The sequence below is a fragment of the Heterocephalus glaber genome, unplaced genomic scaffold (genome assembly GCF_053883595.1).
Source record: "Heterocephalus glaber isolate CG9 unplaced genomic scaffold, H.glaber_assembly_v1.0 deba00001452, whole genome shotgun sequence".
Classification (NCBI taxonomy): domain Eukaryota; kingdom Metazoa; phylum Chordata; class Mammalia; order Rodentia; family Bathyergidae; genus Heterocephalus; species Heterocephalus glaber.
In genome coordinates this window covers 7,395,625-7,423,521 of record NW_028258302.1, presented here as the reverse complement: position 1 = coordinate 7,423,521, position 27,897 = coordinate 7,395,625, and the positions used below count along the sequence as shown (strand labels likewise).

Here is a 27,897-nt window from a genome sequence, read left to right as displayed (position 1 = left end):
TCCCCCACTCCCGGCGCCGGGAAGCGCTGGGCAGCGGCATCCTCGGGGATCCTGCTCGGGAGTGGTTGGGGTGAACCTTCTGCCTCAGCCCCGGCCTCCCCCCCACATCCCCCTTCCCGATCTACCCGGGCCTTAAAGATTCCTCTTCTACGGTTCTGGGCTTCTGTCCCGCACACCATCCGCTGCCATGAGCACGTGTGATCCTAGCCTGGATGTATTTGTTGGGGGTCCAGATCCTCGGGCCCTGCATACCGAAGCCAAGGCTCTCGTGCCCCCGCGCCCAGGCCCAGGCCCAGACCCAGACCTCACCCCCACCCCATCCGTCCAGCTGCCGCGCAAAGGGCCTGTTGCTGCTTCGGCCCAGCGGGGAGGGAGGGAGAGGAGGGGGAGGTCTCTAGCTGAGGCTGCCAAGTAACCCGCCGGATAAAGAAAGGCGAGGGGGAGGGGGAGGCGGCATTGTTTGGGGCGAGGGCGGGAGCTGGGGAGTGGGCCGCTTCCCCTACAGCCTGGCCTGCTCCAGAGCCCACCCAGACCGATTTGGGAAAGAAGAGGACAAAGTAAATCTGTTTGTCCCGCCTTCCCAGCTTCTCCGGGCCTGAGTTGCACGCTGCAGAATGAGGTGAAGGCTCAAGGCCGGTGCTTGCAGGCTTGCAGGGCCTGCCACATCATTCCCCAGCCTGAGGCTTTGAATATCTCCTCTCTTAACCTCTCTCTCTCTCTCTCTCTCTCTCTCTCACACACACACACACACACACACACACACAGACACACACGCGCGTGCGCCCCCGCGATCTCCAGGCCCCAACCAAAGCTCCCCTTCCCACCCCTCACCCCACCAACCACCAGTGTCCCCAGGACTTCTGCAAATCCCATTCGATGAGGGAGCAGCTGATGGGGGGTGGGGTCAGTTTTCTGGTTGGGTCTGGTGTTGGAGGGAGGGCTCTTCTCTTTCTTCCTGGAAAGGGAGGAAAGAGCCTGATGACTGAGGACCCAAGTTCTGTTCCCACTGACTCAGGGGGGAGGTGGCTCCATCCCCACACCCACACTCCTGTGGAATCCCAGACCTAATCCTGTCACCTCCCTCGCCAGGGATGAAACAGTGTCTGTGGGTGCAGATTGAGCCCAGGACAAGGTGGGGTCACTTGGCTGTGGATGGGCCCCTCCCCTCCCCATGCCAGCGTGGGTTCTTGGAGGGGACCATGTGGGAGTGGGATCTGGGAGGACTCAGGGGAGGCTGGCACTAGACTGGGGAGGTCAGGAGATTTGTAGGGTATGCTGAAAACAAGGATGTCTGTCTTGGCTGTGCTGGTCCCAAGAGGGGACACCCAGAAAAGCCCAGCTTGGTCATCCGTCTGCTTACTGGCCCTCTGCACCTGAAGTTTCCTGGCACTGGTGTATATATGGGGGCTTGAATAGGAGTAGTGATTAGTAGAGGAGTTGAGCAGTGGCTAGTTTATAATTAGGGCATGGGGTGGGGCTAGATATGAGGGCATGGATAGGATGCTTGCCTATACTGAAAGGGCCTAGTTGAGGGTGGGGATTGCACACAGGGTTTTGGATTAGGAAGAATCTCTAATCAAAGGGGTGTAGATGGAGTTACATGAGAACCTGGGTCAGGATGGCAGCTAGTCCTTAGAATAAATGTCATACCCACATGTCCCCTTGGAGAGCTTGAGGCATGTGTCTGAGCGTCTGAGTGATGGGACATGACCTCTGTCCCTTTTGGTTTCCCTTTTTGAGTACTTGTACATTGAACACTAACAGGAGGCAGCATAGGGTAGGAGAAAACTATTTGTTTATTTTTTGGTACGGGGATGGAACTCAGGACCTTGCGCTTTTGAGGCTGGTGCAGTGCCGCTGAGCTAAATTCCCAGCCCAGGAGAAAACTTTTGAGTCAGAAGACCTGGGCGGAAATCCCAGTTGGGTCTTCACTGGCTACTGGACTGGAGCAAGTGATTATGTCCTGGAGCCAGCTTCTGCCTCACAAAAATGGGGGTAGTATCAATCTGGTGGGGTTAATGCAAGGGTTAGAGGTGGGGTGAACTTAAAGGAACCTGGCACACAGGCACCAGACACCTGCAATAAAGTGTTATTACCATTATTGTGGTTAGGCTCATTGGAACTGATGCCAGCGGGGAAGCATGTAATACGGGCGCAGGCACGGGCAGGGGCGGGGAGTTGAAGGCAGTTTAAGAGTAGAGACTCTGGAATGAAACAGTCAGTTCCACTTCATAACCCTACTGTGTGACCTCTGGTAAGTCACTTAACCTAAGTCTTAAATTTTCTCATTTGTAAAATGAAAAAAACTGTAGAAATTATCTCACAGAGACTTTAAGATCATTAAATGAGGTGAACACATAACATTCTTTTTTAAAATTTTTATTTATTTATTTTTTTGGTAGTGGGGATCAAACTTGGGACCTTGCGCTTGTGAGGCAGGCGGTGGAACCACTGAGCTAAATCCCCGGCCCTCTTTTTTTTTTAATTTTTATTTTTATTAGTTCATGTTTGTGGTACATAATGATTACATTCACCATGAAGAGTTGGTACATGTACATAGCACGTCTTAATTCTTTCTACTTCCCCTTCCCACTTCTCCCTCCCCCTAACACATAAAATTCTTAGCCTAAACCAGGCATGATGGCTCATGCCTGTAATCCTACACTGAGGGACCCTGAGGCATTAGGAATACAAGTTCAAGTCCCACCTGGACAACTTAGCAAGACCCTGTCTCAAAATATAAATAAATAAATAAGTTAATTAATTTAAAAGGTCTGGAAATGTATAGCTCAGTGGTAGAGTACCCCAGGGTTCAGTCTCCCTAGTACCAAACAAAAACAAAACAAAACTCTTAGCCTAGGCCCTGGCAAGGTATTAGTACTTAATAAATGCCAGTGCTTTGGTTTGTGTTGCTATCATTTCCTCATTCCTTCAGATGCCTGAGGAGATGTGATGAATTAGAACTTCAGGAGGTAAATATGACAGAGGGCCAGGGAATCAGAGTTCTGGACAAAAACGAGCCAGGGTCTATCTGGTGAACAGAGGGCCCCTGGTACCTGACATGGGACAGTGGAAATGGGAGAGAAGACCCAAGAGATGGGTACAACAGCTGTCCTGCACACTATGCTGGTGCCTCGCTGTGTGCCACCTCAGTGCTGGCTGTGCTAAACATAGGGGGCTGAGTCAGACAGTCCCCTGTGGGAGCTCCTAGCTCCTAGCTCCTAACCCCATGGGGAAACCAGATGTGTTCACTGCAGGGAGCTTTGTCCAGGGGAAGCGAGGTGCAATGATGATCCAGTGGCTATGGGCTCTGCTTGTGGAAGCCTTCTCAGAGGAGGCATTTGAGGTGGACCTGAAAGGTTGAGTAGAAGTTGGTGAGACTAGTACAATGGACCACAACTGTACTTAAGGCAGTACCTCCTGCTGGTAACTTCTCCCACCCTTGGGCTGGTGGGCCTAGTAATGAGGCCTCTAATGAGCCCCTAATGTGCAGGCCTGCATAAGCAAAAGAGGAGGAAGGGGCAATAGGTCAACTTAGCCCTTCTCCTTGCCTAGTATGGGCACCTGCTGTTAGTGGGGAAAGGATGAGGGAAAGGGCAAAGGCTGAAAGCAGGGACCAGACTAGAGTGGTAGCACTTGAAGGCTATAAGGGCAGGTCTCAGGTCTGACCAAGCCTGGAAGTGAGGCCACAAATAGCTGGAAACCATGTCCTTGAGTCCCCTAAAGGCCAGGGAGGGAGCCAAGAAGGCATGCTCAGATAATGCAGCTTTGTTGGCTGATGGTAGCTCTGCCTGGCACCCGGGGCACAGCCTCCAGTATTTCCTCCATCTCCTCTTAGCTGCAGCTCTGCTCAGAAGGAGCAGAGAGACTGGAAGTGGGTAGGATGCACAGTATTGCTGGCCCCCATTAGCAATCCTCACCAGTTGTAAGAGGAGATGTGAGCCAGGCATAGACTCCCTGGTGAACCAGGTTATCTCCATTTATGGTCTCGTTAAGGACCTTCACTGTGCCAGGCACAATACTCAGCATATCATGTGCATTGTCTCATTTGTTTCTCATGACAGTCCCAAGAGTAGGGACTAGTATTATCCTCATTTTATAGATGCAACCTAGAGAGCTGAATTCCCTTGCCTTAATTGACACAGCTAAGAACAGACAGAGGCAGGATTTGAAATCAGGTCTGACTTTAAAGTCTGTGCATCAAATCTCTCTTTTTTTTTTTTTGGTACCGGGGGTCAAACTTGGGTCTTTGCGCTTGCGCAGCAGGTGGCGAAACCACTGAGCTAAATCCCTGGCCCTGTGCACTAAATCTCTAAGCTGAATTATGGGTAAGCTAGCCAGTGACAGGGTCTGGCCTGTTTCTCTTCCACAGCTGGTCACCTGCAGGCATCTTTTTTTTTTTTTTTTTTTTTTTCTTGAGACAGGGTCTCACTACATAGTTCAGGCCACCCTTGAACTACTCACTATGTAGCCCAGGCTGGCCTTGAACTTGAGGCACTCATCTGCTTCAGCCTCCTGAGTGCTGGGATTACAGGCATGTGCCACCATGCCTGGCACCTGTGGGCTTCTTAGTCTTGGGAACTCACTGATCTTTTCTCTGGTAGGCAGAAATACAGCCCGCAGAGCCCTGGGTTCCCTGTGAATCCTACCAGGTTGGAGTCTGAGCAAATTGGATAAGGAGGTCCTGCACCTGGGTAGTGGTGACAGTCTAGATAGTGGGCCATCCTCAGGCCTGAGCCTGAGCCTGGGCCTGGGCCCTGGCCTCTGCCCTCTGCCCTCAGCACTTAGGCCTCTGCCTGAGCTGCCCTGCTGGGGTGGAGGGAGGGATATGGTGGAACCCAGGCTTCGGGATGAGGTCATTTCCTGCCGCGTAAAATAACAGGAAGTGGGTGCTCCTGATTGGAGGCTGGGAACAATGGCTGTCAGCTGGGCTTCTTCAGATCTGCAGTTCTTAGTAGGGCTCCAGGTTTTATCATCCACAGAAGCCCAGAAGTGTCCTGCAGTCCAACTACTGGGGCAGGCTGTACCCTCCCAAAGCTGCTTACCTCCATCCAGGCCAGTAGTAATGCTGCCCCTAAGAGTCATCCTGTCCCACCCTCACAATCAGGTATCCCCCAAACTTTGTCCTTCCTATCACCATTCTCCCAGCCCAAATCTCCCTGGAAGGAGGGGAAACCAGGAGACTTGTCCTCTTAGGGTAGCTGACCGAGGGTACAGACTCAAAATCAAATCTAAACCCCATCTTTGTTACCAGCTCTATAGCTTAAGCAAGTGTCTTAATCTTTCTGAATCTGTTTCTTGATTTGTAAAGTAAGATAATATCTCATAGGATTGTGGCAAAGATTGAATAAACTAATGAGTTTAAAGTGTTTAGCTGGAGTGGATACAAGCTCTAGCTGTTGCTCTTGTTAATCGGATTGTCTCAGGGTCCAAGTAATGCAGTGGACTAAAGGAGCACATATGGGGGACATTGGATCTCTGTGTTCTTGTTTGAGTTTCCTGTATCCATACATGTGTGTGTCTTTATGAAGTTCTGAATTCTGAGTCTGTTGCCTGTGGTGGGGTCAGTAGGGAGTGTCTTGAGACAAAAGAATGTGTAGGCCCTGTCTACATTGTCTGGTGTTTTTTAGTCTCTTCAGTGTGTGTACATTTCTGTCTCACTGTGTCTTGCCCCTGTGTTTCCCTCCCTGCCTTCATTTGTCTAATATTGTCACCTTGGAAGCCTATCTCCTCTCGCTGCCTCATGCCTCTGCTTCTGCCGTGCTCTGCTCCTGGGGTGCCCTCTGTAGCCCTGTCCGTCTGCCCCCCAGCTTTCACCTGGGCACTCCTTTGATCTTCCTTGGAGGTGGGTGTCTCCCTACACCCCCAGCCCAGACTCTTTCCTCACTTCCTGCCTCCTGATGGCCAGCCTGGGCAGGAGCCTGCCTTCCCTGCATTCTTGCGCACTGAGCTCAGTGCCTGCCTGCCCCACCTGCACCCTTTGCTTTTGTGGGGGAAACCTCCCTAAGGAATCACCACATCACTTAACCTCACTTCCTTCATCACTTCCTTGGGTAGGAGCCTGTGGAAGCCTCAGGGCTAGGTGATGTGACCGCCCACCAGAAACAGCATGACATAAGGATTTTGTCATACAATACTGGGTGCAGTCCTACCTCTGACACTGACAGGAAAACCCATTTAATAATCCATTTAACCTTTTCACCTGTGAAGTGGGGCCATTGGTGGTACTTTCTCTTTAGGATTGTCATACAGATTAAATGAGATAAGGGAAAGTGCCAGGTCTACGATAAGACTTAGTTTTTCCCTTTCTGGGCTTGGGTGCTAGGAGGGGATACACAGAGCTCTGTTATGACTACCACATTTAGGTTTTAGATTCTACGCCCTGTTGTGTCTCTCTGGGCCTTGCAGCCCTTGGGAATCTAACTCTGCTTTTCACCCACACACCCACCCACCCACCCATCCATGCATCTGTACACATATTCATTAAATAGTCACAGGGCCCTGTTTGGTGCCAGGCAAGTCCTGTGTGAGGCTCTGGGGCTGCAAAAAGGCCCAGGAGACAATCTCATCTCTGAATGAGCTGTGACACCAGTGGGGATGGGGTGGCAGGCAGATTGAAAAGCCAGTTATCAAAATGTGGTTAGGACTGTTTGGCAAGAGTCTTGGGAGCTTGAGGAAGGAGAGACAGGAGGAAAGGACCGCCAGCTCCAGAGGGTAGAGGGGGAGGTCGGCACCTGAAACGTGACAGGCCCCCTGAGGGATATGGCCCATCTTTAAGCAGATCCCCAGGTGCAGCCCCCCTTGGGGATCCTAGGAAGACAGAACTTTTTGACCCCACAATGTAACCAGCTCCTGTACCTTTGCCCTACCAGTGTTCTTTGTGCCAAGAAAGAAATACAAACTATCTGTCTCTTATCCAGTTCTTAGCAAACACTTCTAGTAGATATCAATATAGCAAAATAAAACTGGCAGTGGCTAAAGCTTCACAATCTGGCATAGACCAAAAATAAGATAAAATTAAGCCTAAGGATCACCCTTGATAACTGAAAAGGAATAATCAGAAAGCGATCAACCATACTACATAGATAATTAACCAAGGAATTAACTTGGTGACATACAGTTTGTCCCAGATTACACTGTACCAATGATATTTCTTCAGGGTTGGCATAATTCTGAAGAAATGTTTGTATTCAATGTTGCTATTCTGCCAGGTCACAAGAGGAGTTCCAAATGTCCTGATTGCCTCTTGAGAACTTTTTCTTGTTCAGCTGCTGAAGTAAACACTCAGTAATATTTTTATTAACTTCTACCTGAGTGCCTCAGACAAGGAAGCTGCCCAAACTCTATTGAGATGGAGATGTTTTGCTTCTCTTCAAGTGTTTATCCCTTTGCAATAAATTACCACATGAACCTTTAGTAAAAATTCCCTTCATGTGTACCTGCTGTAGGCTACAGTGGCCTCCTGGCACTTTGCTCTCACTCAGTAGCATCTTTAACTGTCTCCATATACTGGATGAAGCAGTGGCTGCTTGTGAGGCAGTGGTGACCAGAGCAGACAAGCCCTTACAGGGCTGCCTCAGTTTAGGGGGTGGCTGACAATAAGGAAAGAACCCCACGAGGAAGCTGTAACAGTGACTGAGCTTCAAACAAAAGCATGTGACACCACAACCATATGTAATGAAGGGATTCATCCTGATCATAGAAGCCAGGAAAGGCCTCCTGAGGAAGTGATAGCTAAAACTAAGAACTGAAGGGTAAACAGGAGTTACTAAGAAAAGAAGGACTGGTATCAAGGTGTTGTGGCAGGAAGGAGCTTGCATGGTTTTCAGAATTTTTAAAAAGTCAGTGAAGCTAGAGTTTGGAAAGCAAGTGGGGAACAGAGTTGGAGAAAAATTTAAGATGTATGGTGGAGCAGGATGAGGACTTCAGACAGACTATGCCAGACTTGTAGGTTGGGTTCTAGCATTTGCCCTTATCTTTAAAAGCCACAGGAGGTTTCAAGTAGTGAAAAATACCCTGATCAGATCTGTATTTAGGAGAGATGACTCCGGCTGCTCAATGGAGAGCAAAGTGGCGATGGGTGTGGTGGAGCAGGCCTTTGCAGTCATCTAGGCAAGAGACGTGGAGATGCTATCTTCAAAGGTGGAGTTCAATCATTTCTTCATTCCTCAAATATTTATGGAACACCTATGTGCTGGGCTCTGTTGGCCCTAGATATAGAAAAACTAGTAAAATAGACAAACTGTGTGCCTTCCTAGAGATTACAGTCTAGTAGTGGGAGAGAACATGAAAGTGCAGTTCATGAGCCAGGCATAATGGTGCTCACCTGTAGTCCCAGCTACTCAGGAGGCTGAAGCATGAGAATGGCTTGAGCTCAGGAGTTCAAGATCAGCCTGGGCAACTCAGCAAGACACTGTTTCTAGTTTCTAAACAAACACTCAAACACATGGGGTTAATACTTACAGAGAAGAATAGAGTGGGAAAGAAAAAAATACCATTGGGAGTTGGACATGATGGCATATGCCTGTAATTCCAGCAGTCTAAGAGGCTGAGGCAGGAGGATTGCAAGTTTGACCCCAGTTTGAAAGACTTAATGAGATCCTGTATTAAAATTAAAAAAAAAAAAAAAGCTGGACTGTAGCTCAGGGAGAAGGCCCTGCATTCAACTGAATATATATTTTGTTGGAAAGCAGAGTACTTCTATTATAGTTTGTAGTTTTAAATAAGGAATCAGGGGAAGCTTCATTGTCAAGTGACATTGGAGTGAAGATGTGAAGGAAGTGAGGGATGAGGCCAGCTGAAAATGGAGGTAGCGACTTGCCCGCAAAGAGGACAGCAAGTGCCAAAGCCCCAAGACAGGAGGGCAGAGGGCTGGAGAGGGAGGGCGGGTCCTGCTGATCCTTGAGGTTTCCTCTCCTCAAGCTGGAGAATCTTCGGAGGATTTTGTCAGAGGACCAACATGATCTGACTTATTTTTAAACAAAATCACTGCGGCTGTTGTGTTAAGAAAAGACTAAAGGTGAACAAAGAATGAGAATAGGGGTCTGTGGTCAGGCAGGGCAGCAGCTGGATCAAGGTGAAAGAAGTAGAGACAGTGAAAGTGATTGGATTTGGGATATTTTTTGAAGATAAAGCTGAAAGGATTTGCTGAGAGATTAGACACGGGGCGGGGCTTAAAATAAGAAAAGAATCTGAGATGACTCCAGGGGCCTCAGCAGCTGGAAGAATAGAGCTGCCTTAAACTAAGCTGGGGGAGGAGGAGGTTTTGGGGGAACATCAGGAGCCTGGTTTGGGACTTTTAAGTTTGGAGCATCTGTGAGACATCCTGGGGTGTCAAGAAGGGAGCTGCATGAGCGAAACTGGTCCTCCAGGGAGAGGTCTGGGCTGCAGAAACAAATTCGGTTGTCATCAGCACAGGGATGGTATTTAAAGCCATGAGTCCGGATGAGATCAGCAGAGGAGCGTGGGGACAGACTAGTGGTGAGCTCCTCAGCTGAGCCCCGGGGCGGGCACGCAGTGCAGCTTGGGAGGTTAGGAAGTTAGGGAGGGGTTAGCAGAGAGGACACGTCACAGCTGGCAAGGCAGAAGGAAAACCCAAAGTGTCATCTCCAAAACCAAATGAGGCAGGTGTTTCAAGGAGCACCAAAGGGTCAGCTGTGTCAAACGCCGAGCACTGGCTGCTGAGCTGGGTATGGTGGAACACACCTGTGATCCCAGCACTCTGAGAGGCTGAGGCAAGAGGGACACAACTTCAATCCCAGGCTGGGCAACTCAGTAACTTGGTGAGACCCTGTCTCAAAATAAAAAGTCAGGACATAGAATGAAGATGTGTTATGTACACATGCCAACTCCCCATGATGAACGATGAACATAATCAAAAATGAAAATAAAATATACAAAGGGGCTGGGGGAAGGCCAGTTGTGGTGGTGCACGCCTGTAATCCCAGCACTTGGGAAGCTGAGGCAGGAGGATCACCATGAGTTTGAGGCTAGCCTGGCTACATAGTAAGTTCAAGGCCAGCCTGAGCTACATAGGTGAGACCTTGTCTCAAAAAACTAAAAAGGGGACCGCCCACTCGGGACCTCTCCTGTCTCTCAGGAGCTTTTCTTACTTCAGCTCCCAACTGTGTGTGCCTCATTCCTTTGAGCACCTGTGCTCCCTTCTTGAATGTGTCCCATCTTTCTCAATAAATCGTTCCCATTCATAACCTGAAAAAACCCAAAAAACTAAAAGGGGCAGAGTGGGGGATGAACTCAGTGTCAAGGCCCTGGGTTCAATCCCCAGTACCAGAAAGAAGGGAAAAAAAGGAGAGGAAGGGAAGGAAGGAAGGAAGGGAAGGAAGAAGGAAGGAAGGAAGAAGAAAAGAGAGGGAGGAGGGGATGGGGAAAGGAGGGAAGGAAGAGAAAATTGGATTAAGCAGCATGGAGGTCATTGGTGACCTTGAGAAGAACAAGGTTGCAGAGCAGTGGGGTGAAGGCTTAACCTAGAGGGCTCCTTGGCAGAGGCCAGGAGAAATGCACAGATTCACTGGAAAGGTGCTGCTTAATGCTGGGGCCAGAGATGACAGACCTACTCACCATCTGTACCAACAACATGGTGAGGAAACTGAGGCTCAAACAGGTTCAGAGCTTGCCCAGGGTCCCTCACAGAGCCAGGATCCCTACGCAGACATGCCTGACTTTGAAGCCTAAGACCTCCGCTACACTGCATCTGATGCCCAGTGTGGGTCCCTTCCAGAGGCCTTCCTCCTCCTGACCTCCCTTCTCACAGCTGGTCAGGACTTATTTGGGAATGCACGGTCTTCTGTAGTGTAATTTGCCTAGGTGTAGACAAATATCCACCTCCAACCTTCCTTGCAACACTTGCAGCATGCGCTCCTCCTCCGAGAAGGACAATGGCCATGCCTCACCCTCAGCCTTAAAGTTTAGTACTTACACACCCAGGCTTTGGCCCCAGACAGTCCCGGGTTCAAATCCAGACTGGCCACTCTACTGGTTTCATGACCCTGGGCAAATCACCAGCAGGGCGGGCCTTGGTTGCCTTATCTGTATAATAGGAAAGGGTATCTGGCTCTCAGAGTTGTTGAGAGGGTGTAGGATGCATCTGTCAGTGAGTAGTAAGCATTCACTAAGTGAAGACTGCTAGTTTTGTATTTTTTAAATTTCTGGTACCAGGAATCAAACTCAGGACCTTGTGCTTGCCAAGCAGGTGCACCACCACTGAACTACATCCCCAGCCCTTTGGTGGTTGCTAGTTTTGTTGCCCATTGGAGTTAGTTAAGAAGTTTGCAGCTGGCTGGGAAATAGATGGGCAGTGACCAGATTACTGTCTCTAACTGGTTTGGGGAGAGCTGGGGGGCCTGTCACTGGCCTAGGGGCTGGGCAGAGTTGGAGGGAGTCACTGGAGAAATAAGGCCTCAGCTGGGTTGCCTGGTTGGAGTCCAAGACACTGGAGGGGAAGGAATGAAAGGAAATATTGTGACCCTTGGGTAGTTTCATTACCTAGCACATCTTGCTTCTTGCTGCTTTAAACAGACACAGGAGGGTGTCACACATGGGCTCTGCTGATGGTGCTGGGTTCAAGTCTGGGCTCTGTCACTTACCAGCTGAGTGACCTCAGATTACCTAATCTCTCCATGCCTTCCTCATCTGTATGAAAGAGTTTTTGTTTGTTTTTTGTGGTTCTGGGGATCAAACCCAGAGGGGTTGTACCAGTGAGCTACAACCCCAGTCCTTTTTATTTTTTATTTTGAGACAGTGTCTCCTTCAGTTTTGTACTTGCCTTAGCCTCCCTCAGTGCTGAGATTACGGCTGTGTGCCACTATCCCCAGCTTGAAAGTGATGTTTATAGCAGGTAGGATTAGCTAGGATGTGTAAAACACTTTGTACTTAGGAAGCGCTCAATAAATATACAAATGTTAATGGCTTTTATAACTAACACTCATCACAGTATTGTAAGGAAGGTCTTATCTGCACTTTGTAGGAGAGGAGTTGCGGTACAGACAGGATCTATAACTGGCCTAAGGTCTCACAGGTAGTGAGGAAGCCAGAATTCATATTCACATAGTCTGGCTTCAGAACTCATTAGATTAATTAACTAACTAACCATTAGATTCCCACCTCCCTGGAGAAGACACCTAGAGTCCTAAAGATGACTCCTTGGGGTTGGACCCCCCTCCCTGAATATACATTGTCACCCACAGAGATGTGGAGTTTGCCCCACCCTGAGAGGGCCAGAGTTCCCAGGACAAAGGACCTAGAATGGAGAAGGCCCCCAGAAAGAATAAAAATGCTTTCCCCAGGTGCCACCCTTCTCCCAGTCAATGGCTGTGACCCCCATGGATTCCCTCAGTGCCCAGAGGACAGCAGCAAGCAGATGGCACCAGGGCTCAACATGCCACAGATCTTCTTTGAGAGATCTGCAGGCATCATAAGACCCATCTGGAAAGAGAGCGAAGTGTCATTTGGTGGCATGTGAATTACACCAAGCACTTAACTGACATCCCTATTAGGTGGGGCTCATTATGCCCATTCCATAGATATGAAAGCTGAGACTCAGAGCAGTTGAATTGCTTGCCCAAGTTTACCTGCTGGGGAAACAGGCTTGCCTTCTTGTCTTGGAATGGTGAAATCAGAATTGGACTCTCAGTTGACTGATTCTAAAGCCTGATAATCAACTGCCTCGCCACATACACATGCATAAAAAATGTGTATTTGCCAAATTCTGTGCCTTTCCTGCTTGGCACTTTGGTGTCTTTTATAAGGTGTGATGGAAAACATATGGTGAATGTTTAAATTTTTAAAAAAATACATTACAGTGAAAGACACATTGCCAAAACAAAAAACAAGGGGAACAGTGCCGGGGAGGTAGTTCAGCGTAAAGGCCCTAGTTCAATACCAGTGCCACAAAATAAACAATAAATAAATTTTTTTAAAAAAGAAAGGTGAGGGCCGGGGATTTAGCTCAGTGCTTTAGCTGCCTGCTGCACAACCTCAAGGACCTGAGTTCAATCCCCGGTACCAAAAAAAAAAAAAAGAAAGGTGAATGGGGAAAAATGGTTATGAAGAATACATAGACACAGAGAGTTGCCCACTCCCCCGGTGGTTTTAGCAACACTGGCATCTGGCTTGTGCCCATGCCAAACTGTATGCTTTCCCTTGGTCAGCTCTGTGTGCTTTCCCTTGGTCAGCTCTGTGTGCTTAGCCCTAGGTTGGACACAGTGACCCAGAGAAGAGTAGAAAGGTGGGGGAGGCAGACATTGAAACCAGTCATTACCATTTGGTGCACTAGCAAGTGCTACAGATATTTGTCATTTTTCCCAACACACCTTGTTTACCTTCAGCCCTTTGCTCACATTCTTCTCTGCCACAGGCCTCTCTTCCTTGCTTTGCCAACTCCAACTCATCCTTCAGATCATAGCTTGGGTGGTACTTTTTCAGGAAACCCCCAAAGATATGTTAATCATCTCTGCTATGCTGCTGGAGCCATAGTACTTACTCTACTGCAATTTCCTAGCTGTCTGTCTGTCCTGCTAGAAGATGAGTTCCACAGAGGCAGGAGTCTTGGCTATCTCCTTACCATCATATTGTTCATACCTGGAACATACTGGGCCAGGCATGCAAAGAACATGTGTGAGTGAGTGAATATGTCTGCTGGACAAGGGAAATAGCTATGTGTTGAGCTGATGCATAGATCCACAATCTGACACTATGTTGTCTTTTGCATTGGTCTTTCAGCTATGGCTGCCAGGATCCCATCAGAGCCAAGACCTTCTCCAGAAGGTGACCCTTCCCCACCACCACCACCACCACCAACGTCATCCCTGGTCCCTGACACTCCTCCAGACACCCCTCCTGCCATGAAGAATGCCATTAGCCCTAAGCAGCTCCCACTGGAACCAGAGAGCTCCCCAGGGCAGGTTGATCATAGGCCAGTCCCCCCACCGGAGGAATCCCTTTCATCAGAAGCAAAGAGCCCACCAGCCACAGGCCCACAGGATGCTAGACCTCCTCAGAGGAGCAGCGAGCCAGCCCCAATAGCAGTGCCAGCCTCCGACAGCCCTCCCCCCAAGCAAGGTACATGTGATATCCTGGCTCAGGTCCCAATCCTGGGTGGTACCCCCCAGAAAGAATCCCCTTTGCTCTGTGGGACCTGGGGACAAAGAGGAGGCGAGACTGGGAAAGAGGATCCCAAAGCTGCTGGCTTCTTGGACAGAACTTTTGACCTGTCTGTTCTTGTTTCCTCTGCTAAGATGTAAAGAAGCCAGGAGAGAGACATAAGCTGGCAAAGGAGCGGCGAGAAGAGCGGGCCAAGTACCTGGGTGAGTAGAAAGAGTCACCTTCATTGTCATCGTCGTCATCAGCATCCTATGAGTAACGCTGACATTACTGGAAAACTTCACACTCACTGTGCTAAGAGCAGGAAAGGCATTATATCTTGTGATCCTCCCAGCCCATTTTGAGGAGGAAACAGGTTCAAAGAGATGAAGTCATTTACCGAAGCCACACAGCCAGTAGGGTAGCTGAGATTCTGACCCAGAACCCCCACCTCACTCCAAATCCATGCTCTTAGCCACAATATATAGAAATCTGTTCAGTAGGCCCCCAAGTTGGATGGAAACTTCACGCTGTTTAGGTACAGTGGTACATACCTGCAATCCCAGCACTCTAGGAGATTTAGGCAGGAGGATTGCAAATTTGAGTCCAGCCTGGGCAACTTAGTGACTTAGCCAGACCTTGTCTCAACATAAAAAGAATAAAAAGGGATGGGGCCAGGGTAATTTAGCTCAGTGGTTTCGCCACCTGCTGCTTAAGCAAAAGGACCTCAGTTCTATCCCCGGTACCAAAAATAAATAAATAAATAAATAAATAAGGGATGGGGATGTAACTCAATTGGAAGCCCTATATTCACTACTGAGTACCATGAAAAACAAAGGAACTAGAACTTATTTCTCCTTCACCACTGAGTCCCTAAGGCCAGTGGGGGGGAATACTGTCTTGAGGAACCTCCTGAATGTGAGAAGAGTTTGGAAGTGGAGGTCCTGCCTAGGCAGGCAGGAGAGAGACTGCCTGGGTTAAGGTAGCAGGGAGGACATTCGGAGGAGGTTCCCCTCACATCCATGGGGCTCCTTTCCCCACAGCGGCCAAGAAAGCAGTGTGGCTGGAGAAGGAGGAGAAGGCCAAGGTGCTTCGTGAGAAACAGCTCCAGGAGCGCCGCCGGCGGCTGGAGGAACAGCGTCTTAAAGCTGAGCAACGCAGAGCTGCCCTGGAGGAGCGGCAGCGGCAGAAGCTGGAGAAAAACAAGGTGTGTTCATCCCCTGATTCCACCTGGGTCTGCACAGATCTGCCTGCACCATTCCCACATATCCATATCTGGCGAAGTTGCTGTTCATCCCTCCATGCTCTCTGTCTCTGTATTCACATCTACAACAGTGTCCTTGGTTACAGTGTCTGGGCATCTTTGCAAATGCAGACTCATTTGTTCCCATACATGCAGTGTAGGTCCCAGCGACTATGCCTGTGTGTCTATATAATGGACATATGTGTTGGTGATAGACTTGGCTTCATCACATGAGTAGAGTCTGGGTTAAGTGCTGGTGAAGCCATGAAGGAAATGGCCTGGCCTTGTATGGCGGCCTCAGCCTAAAAGAATATGGATAGCCTTAAGGTCAGGACTCTCAGTCCCAGTGCCAGGGGGAACTTGGCTTTGCCTAGGAGCCCCAGACAGGGAGAGTCCCTCCTCATCCTCAGAGAAGCAACTCACACACCCAGGAAATGACTCAAGAATAGTGAAAAGCTCTCCAAGAAGGAGTAGAAAAGGATCTATTGGACATGGTCCCTAATTGCAGCAAGGATTCAGTGACCTTGGTTAGCTGCCGTGATTCAGGAGGAAATGGATAGGGGAAGTATTGTCACAGGAGGGACAAAGCCTCTCTCCCAGGTATAAGAGATGATTCTGAGTGCGGATCTTTCACTTCTCCCCACCTGCCCCCAGGAACGTTATGAAGCAGCCATCCAGCGGTCAGTGAAGAAGACCTGGGCTGAAATCCGGCAGCAGCGCTGGTCCTGGGCAGGGGCCCTTCATCACAGTTCCCCAGGAAATAAGACCAGTGAGTGGGCGGAAAGGGTTTGAGGGTGGCTGGCCAAGGCTGGGCCTGGCAAGGGGGAGGGGGATAGCTTCCATACAAGGGGCTAGCAGCAGATGTGTCTTGTTTTGTGTGATGTGTGTCTTCCGGAATGGTCTATAAAACAAATGGTCCCTATCCAAGGACCTCCACTATCTAATCAGAGATGGATTCTCTTCATTTGGTTTGCTCTTCAAACCTCTCATTTTAGGAGTAGCTTTCTTTGCTCCTGTCAATTATATTAGTTGATGATACATAAAAGAGGACTTTACTGCCTACAGGCACTGGATATTTAAAGAAAACTGTCACCCCCTGTCTTGGAAGGTAGATTTTTGTCTCTGAGTTCTTCTCACATAGGCTCACCATGTATTTGGTCTGAGTCATTACTGCCATGTATGTACCACTGTGTTTGGATGTCTTTATGCAATGGGAAGGCTCTATAGTTTTAGTTGTGTATATCCTGGTGTATGCTCACGGATCTGTGTTGTGTAGCTTACTGTGTTTAAATGGTGTGTTTGTGGCCTTGTGAACCTCAGTGAGGGCTCCTATATCAGACAGACTTGGGTTCCAGCTCTGGCCCTGGCGGTGTGACCTTTAACTTTTCGACCTCTCACTTTTTTGCATCTGTGAAGTGGGGATAACAGTACTACTTGCCTCCGAGGTTGTAGGTAGATGTTTGGAGGATCAAGTGAGGTAACATGTGTATGGTGCCCAGCTCAGTGCCTGGCACATGGTAAGCATCATCATATGTTAGCTGTTATAAATATCATGGTTAGGTTGCTTTGATGTATTTGTGCCTTGTGTGCATCTGGGTCTGGCACATTATCAGCTATTTGTGTTACTCTCTGTGCATGTCTGCACACGTGTGCATGCATAAGTTTCTACTACTCTCTATGCCTGTGTCTGCATGTCTTTGTCTTTATGTGTCTGGGTGAATATGTGGATTTGTGCAAGTGACTGTGTGGACTCTTCTGTTTAGAACGTTTCTGCATTGTTCCAGTATGTGGGTATTGTATCCGTATCGCCTTGGCTGGGCAGTGTCAGCAAGTGCCAATGCTGGATGGTTGTGGGGAGGGGTCGCAGCACCCAGCCCTAGGGAATGGCTTCCTTTGGTCTGGCCAGGAAGGCTGTAGTTTTCTAGTTTCACAACATCTCCTCCCTCTGCTCCTTCTCCATCGGCTCCCCCAACCCAGGTTGTCTCTGGTCACCCATCCCCCCCTCCCCTCCCAGGGCCAAATCTACCTCCTCCTCCCCACCCCAGCCTGCCCACTCCTCCCTCTCCCACCCTGACCTCGGAGCATCCTGCATGGAAGGCCTCAGTGCCCCCCCTGGCTCCCCTTCCGGCCCGGCCCTAATGCCGTGTCTTTTCCCCTCCAGGTGGGAGCAGGTGCTCCGTGTCGGCAGTAAACCTGCCCAAACACGTGGACTCTATAATCAACAAGCGGCTCTCAAAGTCCTCTGCCACGCTCTGGAACTCCCCCAGTAGAAGTAAGAGAAGGCCCAGCCTTCCCCCTCCAGAGCCCACCCAAGCCTCCAGAGCTTAGCAAGGACACCAGTCCCTGGAGCCCTCACACACATTAGGTCCCCATCCCCATTCTACCCCACTTGGGTCTCTCTGCCCTTTGGGGGAGCCGGCATTTGGGTCTGGATCCTAAGGACAGAGTTGTGCCCTGCAGGAGAACAGGGACAAAGGACAAAGGCTAAGAGTGCAGAAAGCCTGGCAGAGGCCTCCAGAGCAACTTGGGGGTAGTGGCAGTGGGGTGGGAATGGGCAGGCAGCCTCATTTCCAACCACAGCCAGCTGGCCTGAGCCAATCTTTGACAGGTGGCTTTGCCCCCATGTGTCAGACTGGCCTGGGTGCCGCGTGGGGATGTTATTCTGGCTCCACCCTAGAAGGCCATGCAGTTCTCCCCTCTCTGCTGTTAGAGCCCCAGCTGCAGTCTTGGCTGGTTCCAGAGTTGCAGCCAACCAGGGTGGCACAGCCTCTTCATTCCCACCGTGCCCTGGTGCTTACATATGAAGGAGCCATGATAGGAGTTATTTGTGTTTAGCCAGCTTTTATTTGGTTGCTCTGTTGCCTAGCAACCAAATCAGCTGCTGCACCAACCCCACCTGACTGAGGCTTAAAAATAACCCAGCAGCTGAGGGGACAGAGCAGGGTGGCTTAGGGCAGCCAGGCCCCGAAGCAGCCTCTACCCGGCAGAGGACTCCTAAAGGCTGGGTCAGAGGAGTGTAAAGACGCCCACTGTCCCCGATCCATGCAAGCATGACTACCCCAGGGCAGTGCTCTGAGAGCAGGAAATGCAGGGCCCCTAAGAGGGACATGGGAGAGGGCTATTCAGTGTTCTGCCAGTCCTGTGTGGCTCCTTCCTATGCTCGCAGTGCCAAGCCCTTTCACCTGGGGAGATTGGTAGGCGGGGACCCTGAAGCATGCAGAATGTTGCCCTGAGAAGTGTTTTGTTGCCTGGGTCTGCAGTGGAGGTCCAGCTCTCAGAGAGGACAAGCGTGGCCCCCGCGTGATTGGGGGGGACAGTCCTCCTGGGTGAGAATCCTTGGGCTTGGCATGGGGACAGCACCTGGTCTCCCCCTATGCCTCGACCCACGGTAACAGCTTCACTTGGTGTTCATCCCCCAGATCGCAGCTTGCAGCTGAGCGCGTGGGAGAGCAGCATCGTGGATCGTCTGATGACGCCCACCCTCTCCTTCCTGGCTCGGAGTCGCAGCGCAGTCACACTGCCCCGCAACGGCCGGGACCAGGGTAGGGGCTGCGGCTCTGGGAGACGTCCGGTGAGGGGCCGGGCAGGGACCAGCCTCCCGCCTAGGCCGCACCCCGACCGCCCTCGTCCCTCCGCAGCCGTGCCCGTGTGCCCGCGCTCGGCCTCTGCCAGCCCCCTGACGCCGTGCACTGCCTCCCGAAGTGTGCACCGCTGCGCCCCCGCCTCCGGGGAGCACGGGGAGCGGCGCAAGCCCAGCGCCGGGGGCAGCCCCGCGCACGTTCGCCACCGACCCGAGGCCTCGCCGGTGAGTGGCCGCACAGGTCGGGACAGGCAGGCCGAGTCCCAGAATGCCCGCGCTCTGACCTCTGCTGCTCCTCTCGTTCCTCCCTGCCAGGTGCAGAAGAAGGAGAAGAAGGACAAAGAGCGAGAAAACGAGAAGGAAAAGAGTGCCCTGGCTCGGGAGCTCAGCCTCAAGCAAAAGCGGCAGTCCCTACCGGCACCTGCACGCCCGCGCCTGTCCTCGGGCCCCGCCTCCGAGCTCAGGTGAGCCTGGGCCCGACACCTCACTGGCAGTTCATTCACTTGCTCCTTCACAAATAGTGTATTTAAACCAGTGCGGAGGCTGAGGCAGGAGGGTGCATAGTGGATTCAAAACCATCCTGAGCTGGGAATTTAGCACAGTGGCATTGTGCCTGCCTCACAAGCAAGTGCAAGGTCCTGAATTCCATCCCCAGTACGAAAGAAAGAAAGAGAGAGAGAGAGGAAGGAAGGAAGGAAGGAAGGAAGGAAAGAAAGAAAGAAAGAAAGAAAGAAAGAAAGAAAGAAAGAAAGAAAGAAAGAAAGAACAAGACAAGACCTGCCTGAACTACATAGTGAGAACTTGTCTCAACCAAGTAAATAAACCAGGTGTGGTGGTGCACACCTGTAATCCTAGCACTTGGGAGGCAGAGGCAGGAGGATCAGCCTGGGCTACATAGTGAGTTCAAAGCTCGTCTGAACTACATGGTGAGATCCTGTCTCAAAAAACAAAAACAAAAACTGGTGATTTAACTTAGTGGCTCAACACCTTCCTTATAACCACAAGGTCCTGAATTGGATCCCCGGAACTGGAAAAAAAAAAAGTTTAAAAACCCACATTTTCCCTTCTATTCTTTTTCATTCTGGTCCCCCCCCCCCTTGTTGCTTGCTCATTTGAACATTTTCTTCCCATTTTTCAAAATCTTTTATACATTTCGGTCCTTATTTCCACTTTTGGCTTCCCACCCCAGGGAAATAATGTGGTATTTAAACATGTGTGTTTGATTTATCTCACTTAAAAGTATGGTCTCAAGGTCCATCCGTTTAGGTAGAAATGTCTCAAGCTTATCCTTTTTTATGGCAGAGTGGTACTCCATTGTATAAAAACCCCACAACTTTATCCATTCATCAGTTGATGGGCATTTGGGCTGTTGCCAAAATTTAGCTATTCCAGGTTGTGCCACTATAAACATGGGTGTGGACATATCACTCTGGTATGATGTTTTTAATTCTTTCAGAAAGATACCCAGAAGGGGAATAGCTGGGTCGAATGGAACCTCTAGTTTTAGTTTTTTGAGAAATCTCTACACTGATTTCCACAGTGGTTGCACCAGTCTACACTCCTACCAATAGTGGAGAAGGGTTCCTTTTTTCTCACAGCCCTGCCAGCATTTGTTATTGGTTGATTTCTTGATAATAGCCAATTTATTTATTTATTTATTTATTTTGGTGCCAGGGATCAAACTCAGGTCCTTGCCCTTGCACAGCAGGCGGTGAAACCACTGAGCTAAATCCCCGGCCCAATAATAGCCATTCTTTCTGGAGTGAGATGGAATCTCAGCATTGTTTCAGTTTGCATCTTGAATGACCAGTGATGTTGAACATTTTTTCATATATTTATTTGTTGTTTCTCCATGTCTGAGAAGCATCTATTCATTTCAGATGTCCATTTTTGGATTGGGTCTTTAAATTTGAGTTCTTTATAAATTTGAGTTCTGGATTTTTTTTTGAGTTCTTTATATAGTCTAGATAGTAGTCCTTTGAGGAACAGCTGGCAAAAGTTTCTTCCCACACTGTGGGTTGTCTCTTCATTCTGTTGGTAGTTTCTTTTGCTGTGCAAAAGCTTTTTAATAAGATGAGATCCCAGTTTTTGATTCTTTGTGATATTTCCTATCCAATCATGAAGTCTTTGCTTACACCAGTGTCTTCACAAGTTATACCTATACTATCTTCCAGCAGATTCAGTGTTTCTGTTTTAATATTTAGATCTTTGATTTTTTTCTTTCTTTCTTTTTTTTTTTTTTTTACTGGGGATTGAACTCAGGACCTTGCGCTTGCAAGGCAGGCACAGTGTCACTGAGCTAAATCCCTGGCATGATCTATTTTGATTTTAGTTTGGCATGTAGTTAAAGATATGGGTCTAGTCTTAATCTTTGGCAGTTTCTGCTCTTAGTTCTTATCTTTGTGCAGTGGCAGTATCATAGCCAATGAGGTTTCTGCTCTTATTAAGGGTACAAACTATTGGGGAGATTAGACATTCATCTCACAAATTAATATGTAATTGCAGGGGCTGGGGATTTAGCTCAGTGGCGCCACACCTGCCTCGCAAGCACAAGGTCCTGAGTTCAATAACTGGTACTGGAAAAAGAAAAATGTAATTGCAAATCAGGGTTTTTTTGGGGAGGGGGTTGTTTTGTTTTTTGAGACAGGGTTTTGCTTTGTAGTTCAGGCTGGCCCTGAACTCACTATGTAGCTCAGGCTGGCCTTGAATTTGCAATCGATCCTCCTGCCTCAGCCTCCGGAGTGCTGGGATTACAGGCATGTGCCACCAGGCCTGGTTTAAGGTGGGGGATTTGAAGAAGAATCTCACTATGTAGCTCAGACTGACCTTGAACTCATTAGGTAGCCCAGGTTTGCCTTGAATTTGCAATCCTCCTGACTCAGCCTCTTGAATTCTGGGATTACAGACATGAACCACCATACCCAGGACAAACCTGGATATAGGCACAAAGAGGAAATGTTAAGCTTTTGTGAGGTTAACTAGGTTGGGGTGTGTGTGCTTAGCCAAAGGGAGGGGATACTTCCCTGAGAAAGTAACATGCTCAGAGGGAGTGGGTATGTGCATGCTGCAGCATTCTGTGCCCTGCAGCTCTAACCCTTCCCTTTTTTCTCAGCCCCAAATCTAAGGCCCGCCCATCCTCTCCCTCCATGTCCTGGCACAGGCCTGCCTCCCCCTGCCCCAGCCCAGGCCCAAGCCACACTCTGCCTCCAAAACCACCATCTCCTCGAGGCACCACTGCATCGCCCAAGGGACGCATTCGGAGGAAGGAGGAGGCAAAGGAGAGCCCCAGCACCTCGGGCCCTGAGGACAAGAACCAGAGCAAGAGGAGGGCCTGTGAGGGGAAGGAGCTAGCAGCCCCAGCCTCACCAGCGCCCTCGCCCACGCCCTCACCTAGCCCAGCACAGCCCACTGCAGAGATCCCTGCAGGTGGGCATGAAGAGCAGGCTGGCAGGACAGAGAAGCCAGGTTTGCATGGGCAGGGGAGGTGGTCAGGGGTGTGGAGCACCGGGCATGCCTGCGGACTGATGTCCTGCCCACGGCAGGTCCAGGTCTTAGAACAGGAGCCAGTCCTAGGGAGGGCAGCAGTGGAGTGGTCCAGGAAGCACAGCGGCAGGCAGGATGCCCGTGCCGGTGTGCCGGTGTGCGCTGACTCGTGGTTCTGGATCCTCCTCCAGATACTGCTATCCTGACCCCACCCCCAGCCCCTGCTCCCCCGGTGACCCCTAGCAAGCCCATGGCGGGCACCACAGACCGAGAAGAGGCTACTCGGCTCCTGGCTGAGAAGCGGCGCCAGGCCCGGGAGCAGCGGGAGCGCGAGGAACAGGAGCGGAGGCTGCAGGCAGAAAGGGACAAGTGAGTTCGCCCTCTGCGATTGAGTGAGTCCTTGTGGGACTGGAGAAGAAGCTCGGACCCAGCTACAGTTTTCCCTGTCCTCCAGGCGAATGCGGGAGGAGCAGCTGGCAAGGGAGGCAGAGGCCCGAGCAGAGCGGGAGGCCGAGGCCCGGAGGCAGGAGGAGGAAGAGGCCCGAGAGAAGGCGCAAGCCGAGCAGGAGGAGCAGGAGCGGCTGCAGAAACAGGTGCCTGGCAGACGGTCTGGCTGGGCGCAGGGCCTCTGGCCCAGAGGAGCGCTTGGCCAGGTGCCTAACGCTCCCACGTATCTCCGGCAGAAAGAGGAAGCTGAAGCTCGATCTCGCGAAGAAGCCGAGCGGCAGCGTCTGGAGCGGGAAAAGCACTTCCAGAAGGAGGAGCAGGAGCGGCAGGAGCGCAGAAAGGTGTGCAGGGAGGTGGGTGGGCTCTGTGGGCGGGGTGTAGTGCTGGTGGGCGGGGCTAGCCTTACTTCCTTAGGTCCAGCTGCGCTGGGTCGGGTAGAACGGGTAGAACAAGAATAGAACAAGAAGCCGGGGCAGCATCTGGTTCCTGGCTTGGGAAGGAAGCGGTGGTGTGAGCTAGGAGAGCCTCCTGTCCCGGCCAGCTGTGGCGAGGTTGGGACTCATTGATGTGGGGCCTCCTTACAGCGCCTGGAGGAGATAATGAAGAGGACTCGGAAGTCAGAAGTTGCTGAAACCAAGGTGAGGATTCTCTAAGTGGGAGTTGGGGATCAGGATGAGTAAAGGAGGTTGTAGAAAGGCATCCAGAGCCAAGGAAAGAGGTGTGGGCTGAGAGGGAGAGGAGCTCAGAACCACAGTCAGGTGGGTTCAGATTGCCCTTTGGCTGACTGCTCTTCCTCTTCAAAGCAGAAGCAGGACAGAAAGGAGGCAAAAGCCAACAATTCCAGCCCAGGTAAAGGCCCTATTCCCCTCACCTCTCTCGCCTCCACCATCCCTGTCCTCTAGTCTCACACTCCCACCACTCCTGGTGACGGCCATTCCTTCTCTGTGATAGACCCTGAGAGAGCTGTGGAGACTCTGCCCTCAGTGCTGCAGAAGGAGGCAATGCAGAAGGAGGAGCCAGCCTCCCAGGAGCCACAGTGGAGGTACCAGCTTCCCACCCCTAGGACCCCCGAACAGGAGGCAGCCTCAGGCTGGAGCCATAGGGAGGCCTGGGTTTCACTGGGAGGTGAGGTGCTAACTGTGAGCCCCTATATTCACAGCCTGCCAAGCAAGGAGCTGCCAGGGTCCCTAGTGAATGGGCTGCAGCCTCTCCCGGCACATCAGGAGAATGGCTTCTCCCCCAAGGGACCCTCTGGGGACAAGAGTCTGGGCAGAACCCCAGAGGCACTCCTGCCCTTTGCAGAGGCAGAAGTCTTCCTCAAGAAAGCTGTGGTGCAGCCCCCACAAGTCACAGGTAGGGACCTCTGACTCCTGGACACAGCTTCATCCATCCCAGCAGCCTTCCCTGGACTCCAGCCCTGCCCTCACATTCCACTTCCATGACAGGCCCTCTCCTTGCTCCACCCTGAAGGCCCCAGAGATCCGGGCTTGGGGGCCAGCTTCCCCCTGACTGTTTCACTGTTTCCCCTCCCCTTCCCCCCAGAAGTCCTTTAAGGGTACCCTTGGATCCAGGCATGGCTGTGAGGGCTCTGCACCGCCTACCAGGATGTCCAGAGGAGAAAGAGACAGAACAAAGATGGAAGTGGCCTGGGGCCCTGAGGGTGTGTCCTCTTTGTTATTTTTAATCTGCACCTTATAGACTGACATCTCTATGGCTGGAGCCAGACGTTGCCCCTCAGTGCATTCGTGTGATCACACGCACAGACACCCCCTCCCACACACACATACACTCACAGCCTCTCTGGCCCCCCTTGGGGAAGGGCCACCTGTAGTATTTGCCTTGGTTTGGTGGGGTACAGTGGATGTGAATACTGTAAATAGCTTGTGATCAGATGCCTATGTGGAGGGGGTGGGCTCAGGAGGCAGACCCTCCTCCCCGGGCTCCCTGGGTGATCTTCCTCTCTATTTAACTCTACCTGAGGGGGAACCTGGGTCTGGGAATTGGGGGCACCTTGGGCCACAGGATACTGGTTGCTTCAGGGGTACCCACACTCCCTGCCCTCACCTGGAATCAGTGTTATTGCATCTGATCAAACTTCTCCAGAAATAAAGTGAGAATAATTCTGCCAATCCTGCCTGTCGTTCTCACTGCCAGTAAAGGGTGGGAGCAGGTGGGCTCCTGAATTCTAAGACAAACTTGAGGAGCCTAGGGCCTGGGGATATCTAACCCCATCACGGGTACCAGCCGAGAGACACAAAGAGAAGCCTCCTGCCCACCCCCCAGTATGAGGGGCTTGAACTCAGGACCTTTGAACCAAGCTACATCCCCAGACCTTTTTAGCTTTTGCTTCTCCTTGTCTTTTATTTTCTTTTCTTGCAGATTTAATCCAGGGTCTTGACACTAAACTTGACATCCCAGCCCTTTTCATTTTGAGACAGTCTCACTACGTCACTAAGTTGCCCAAGCTGGGCTCAGACTCAAGATCTTCCTGCCTCAACCTCCCAGAGTCCTGGGATCACAGGCATGTGCCACCATACATGGCTAAAGCTTCCTCATTTTTGAAAAGAAACACAGTGTGGAGCCAGCCTCTGATGTGACCTCTCAATGTCCCCTATTATTCACACCCTTGTATGGGCCCTTCCCACATGTGACCAATAGAATACAGTAGAAGTAAGGGCATGTTGTGCCTCAATTCCATTATAAAAGGCACTGCGCCCTCTGTCTTGATCCACTCCTGCTCGAGTCGCTCATCCTGGAGGAAGGCAGCTCCTGGGTCAGAAGAGCTGACACAGAGGCCCACATACCAAGAAGTAGAAGCGTCCTTCCGGGGGCCGTGTGAGTGAATTTGGAAGCATATCCTCCAGCCCAGTTTAGCCTTCAGATGACTTCAGTCCTCCTCAACAGCTTGACTGTCCCCTCCTGAAAGACCCAGAGCTAGAACCAACCATCTGAGCCACTTCTGGGGTTCTAACTAGAGACTGTGCCCCCCCTACAGTACTGGGGATTGAACCCAGGGCCTCATGCATGCTAGGAAAGTGCTCTACCACTGAGCTACACCTCCATTCCTTTCCACAATTTTATTTTGAGATACAGTCTTGCTGAATTACCTAGGCTGGCCTCAAACTTGGAATCTTCCTGCCTCAACCTCCCAAGTAGCTGAGATTACAGGTTTGCACCACTATGCCCAAATAATAAATGCTTTAAACTGCTAAATTTTATTTCAGTTTGTCACACTGCAGTAGTTAATAGACATAATGAGGAGGAAGCCCTGCCTGTACGATACAAGGTCCCTCTGTGATGCGCCCATCCTGGTAACCAAGTGGCAGAGCACCCAGATGAGCAGACCCTAGGTCCATAAGAACATCACTGAACTGACCAACCCCCAAACAGGCCTCTCTAGACGATGCCCTGATTGTTTAAACCAAAGTGAGTTAGATTGTCTGTTATGTAAGGCCCATAGCATCTAACTCAGATAGGGACACAAATAATAAGCAAATACATAAATTCATATCCTTTATGAGATACAAAGGAAGACATGCTGCACCTGCCTCACAAGGTCCTGAGTTCGATCTCCAGTACTGAAAAAAAAAAAAGAAGACATGAACTGAGTAAAAGGATGAGAAATAATGGAGAGAACATTTATATTTGACCTGAGCTGTGTGTGGTGATATATACACTTGTAACCTGAGCACTGTAGGAGGCTGAGGCAGGAGAATCACAAGTTCAAACTCAAGCTAGGTAATTTAGTGAGCCCCTGTTTCAAAATATTAAAAAAAAAAAAAAATGCCAGGTGTGGTGGTGCACACTTGTAATTCCAGCACTCAGGAAGCTGAGGCAGGAGGATCACCATGAGTTTGAGGCCAGCCTGAGTTACATAGTGAGAACTTATCTTAAAAAAACAACTAGGCCCAGGATTTAGCTCAGTGGTTTCACCGCCTGCTGCGCAAGTGCAAGGACCTGAGTTTGATCCCCAGTACCAAAAAAAAAACCCAAAAACAACCAACCATACAAATAAAAGGGCTGGGAATATAGCTCATTGCAAAGGCCCTGAGTTCTATCCCCAGTACCGCAAACACACACTCGAGTGTTCGCGCACACACCTCCCTGAAGCATGAGGTTGAGGGTGAGCCAGCCCTGTGAAAACAAGTAGGGGAGGAGTCGCAGGGTAGGGGCCAGCCTGTGGCAGACCCGAGAGAAGGAGCAGGAGCTGGGTTGCTGGGGGATAGAGAGCAACTGGAAGAGTAGATGGAGCTGGAGAGGTGGGCAGGGGCCAAGTCACAGGCAAGGTAGGGTGAGGAGGGCAGGAGGGGACAGCCCCGTGGGCCCTCTCCTTGGTGAGAGCTCTTTGCACACCCCACTTAATCCCCCAGCTTGGACACCAGCTCCTGTTCATTCAGAGGCAGAGGCACCAGCATTTCCCTAAAGGGCAGTGCCCTCTGAACACTGTCGAGAGTCACTCGTTTATTCAGTCAGTAATTGCCTGCGAAGCACCTGCTAAGCACCAGAGGGACATTATGGTAAGCAGAAACCAGACCTAAAACTCCTGAGTGTTCTGATGGGGAAGATGGGTATTAATCAGAGAACCACACAAACAAATGTGAAAATACAACCTGTGAGTACTTCGAAGGCGACATAGAGGGAGCAATAAGTGCTTCAAAGCATATAGCAGGGGGTTTGACCCTGGCTCTGTTGGTAAGATCTCCCTGACTGCACAGTGTTTGGGCTGGACAAGGTCAGGAAGGTAGAGAAGGGAGGGGAGGGAGAAGCACTTTCTGGACAAGCAGCAAGCACCCATAGCACTGAGCGGATAGGAAGGAGTGGCTAAACAGGGTACAAGAGAGTAGGAAGGCCAACATGACAGGACTGGTGATTTTATTAGGCCACTCTGGCTTCTGAATGGGACTCACTGGTGGGACTTCTATTGAACTGGCAGAGAACCAGGCATGGTGGCGCACACGTGTAATCCAGCACTTGGGAGGCTGAGCCAGAAGGATCACTGCAAGTTTGAGGCCAGTACATAATGAGATCTTATCTCAAAAACCAAATA

General features: G+C 50.5%; 1 protein-coding gene across 26 annotated transcripts in view; it reads left to right on the top strand.

Moving 5' to 3' along the window:
- Map7d1 (MAP7 domain containing 1) overlaps window positions 1-26,555 on the top strand; it is a 28,697-nt gene extending 2,142 nt beyond the window's left edge. Inside the window, exons 2-18 of one of the 26 annotated variants that reach the window (XM_087215282.1) lie at window positions 13,738-13,782; window positions 14,253-14,321; window positions 15,141-15,304; window positions 15,995-16,109; window positions 17,502-17,612; window positions 18,760-18,882; window positions 18,979-19,145; window positions 19,236-19,384; window positions 22,033-22,385; window positions 22,595-22,772; window positions 22,858-22,996; window positions 23,087-23,191; window positions 23,435-23,488; window positions 23,654-23,699; window positions 23,802-23,892; window positions 24,010-24,203; window positions 25,230-26,555. In XM_087215282.1, coding sequence (XP_087071408.1) covers window positions 13,740-13,782; window positions 14,253-14,321; window positions 15,141-15,304; window positions 15,995-16,109; window positions 17,502-17,612; window positions 18,760-18,882; window positions 18,979-19,145; window positions 19,236-19,384; window positions 22,033-22,385; window positions 22,595-22,772; window positions 22,858-22,996; window positions 23,087-23,191; window positions 23,435-23,488; window positions 23,654-23,699; window positions 23,802-23,892; window positions 24,010-24,203; window positions 25,230-25,447 — 2,319 coding nt within the window. In that variant the 5' untranslated portion in view covers window positions 13,738-13,739 and the 3' untranslated portion in view covers window positions 25,448-26,555. Of the gene's footprint in view, window positions 1-13,737; window positions 14,077-14,252; window positions 14,322-15,140; window positions 15,305-15,994; window positions 16,110-17,501; window positions 17,613-18,759; window positions 19,146-19,235; window positions 19,385-22,032; window positions 22,386-22,594; window positions 22,773-22,857; window positions 22,997-23,086; window positions 23,192-23,434; window positions 23,489-23,653; window positions 23,700-23,801; window positions 23,893-24,009; window positions 24,204-24,392; window positions 24,980-25,229 lie in introns of those variants that run through there. The other 25 variants (XM_087215271.1, XM_087215270.1, XM_021263332.2 and 22 more) reach the window with 25 other exon arrangements.
- Window positions 26,556-27,897: the final 1,342 nt, after the last annotated feature.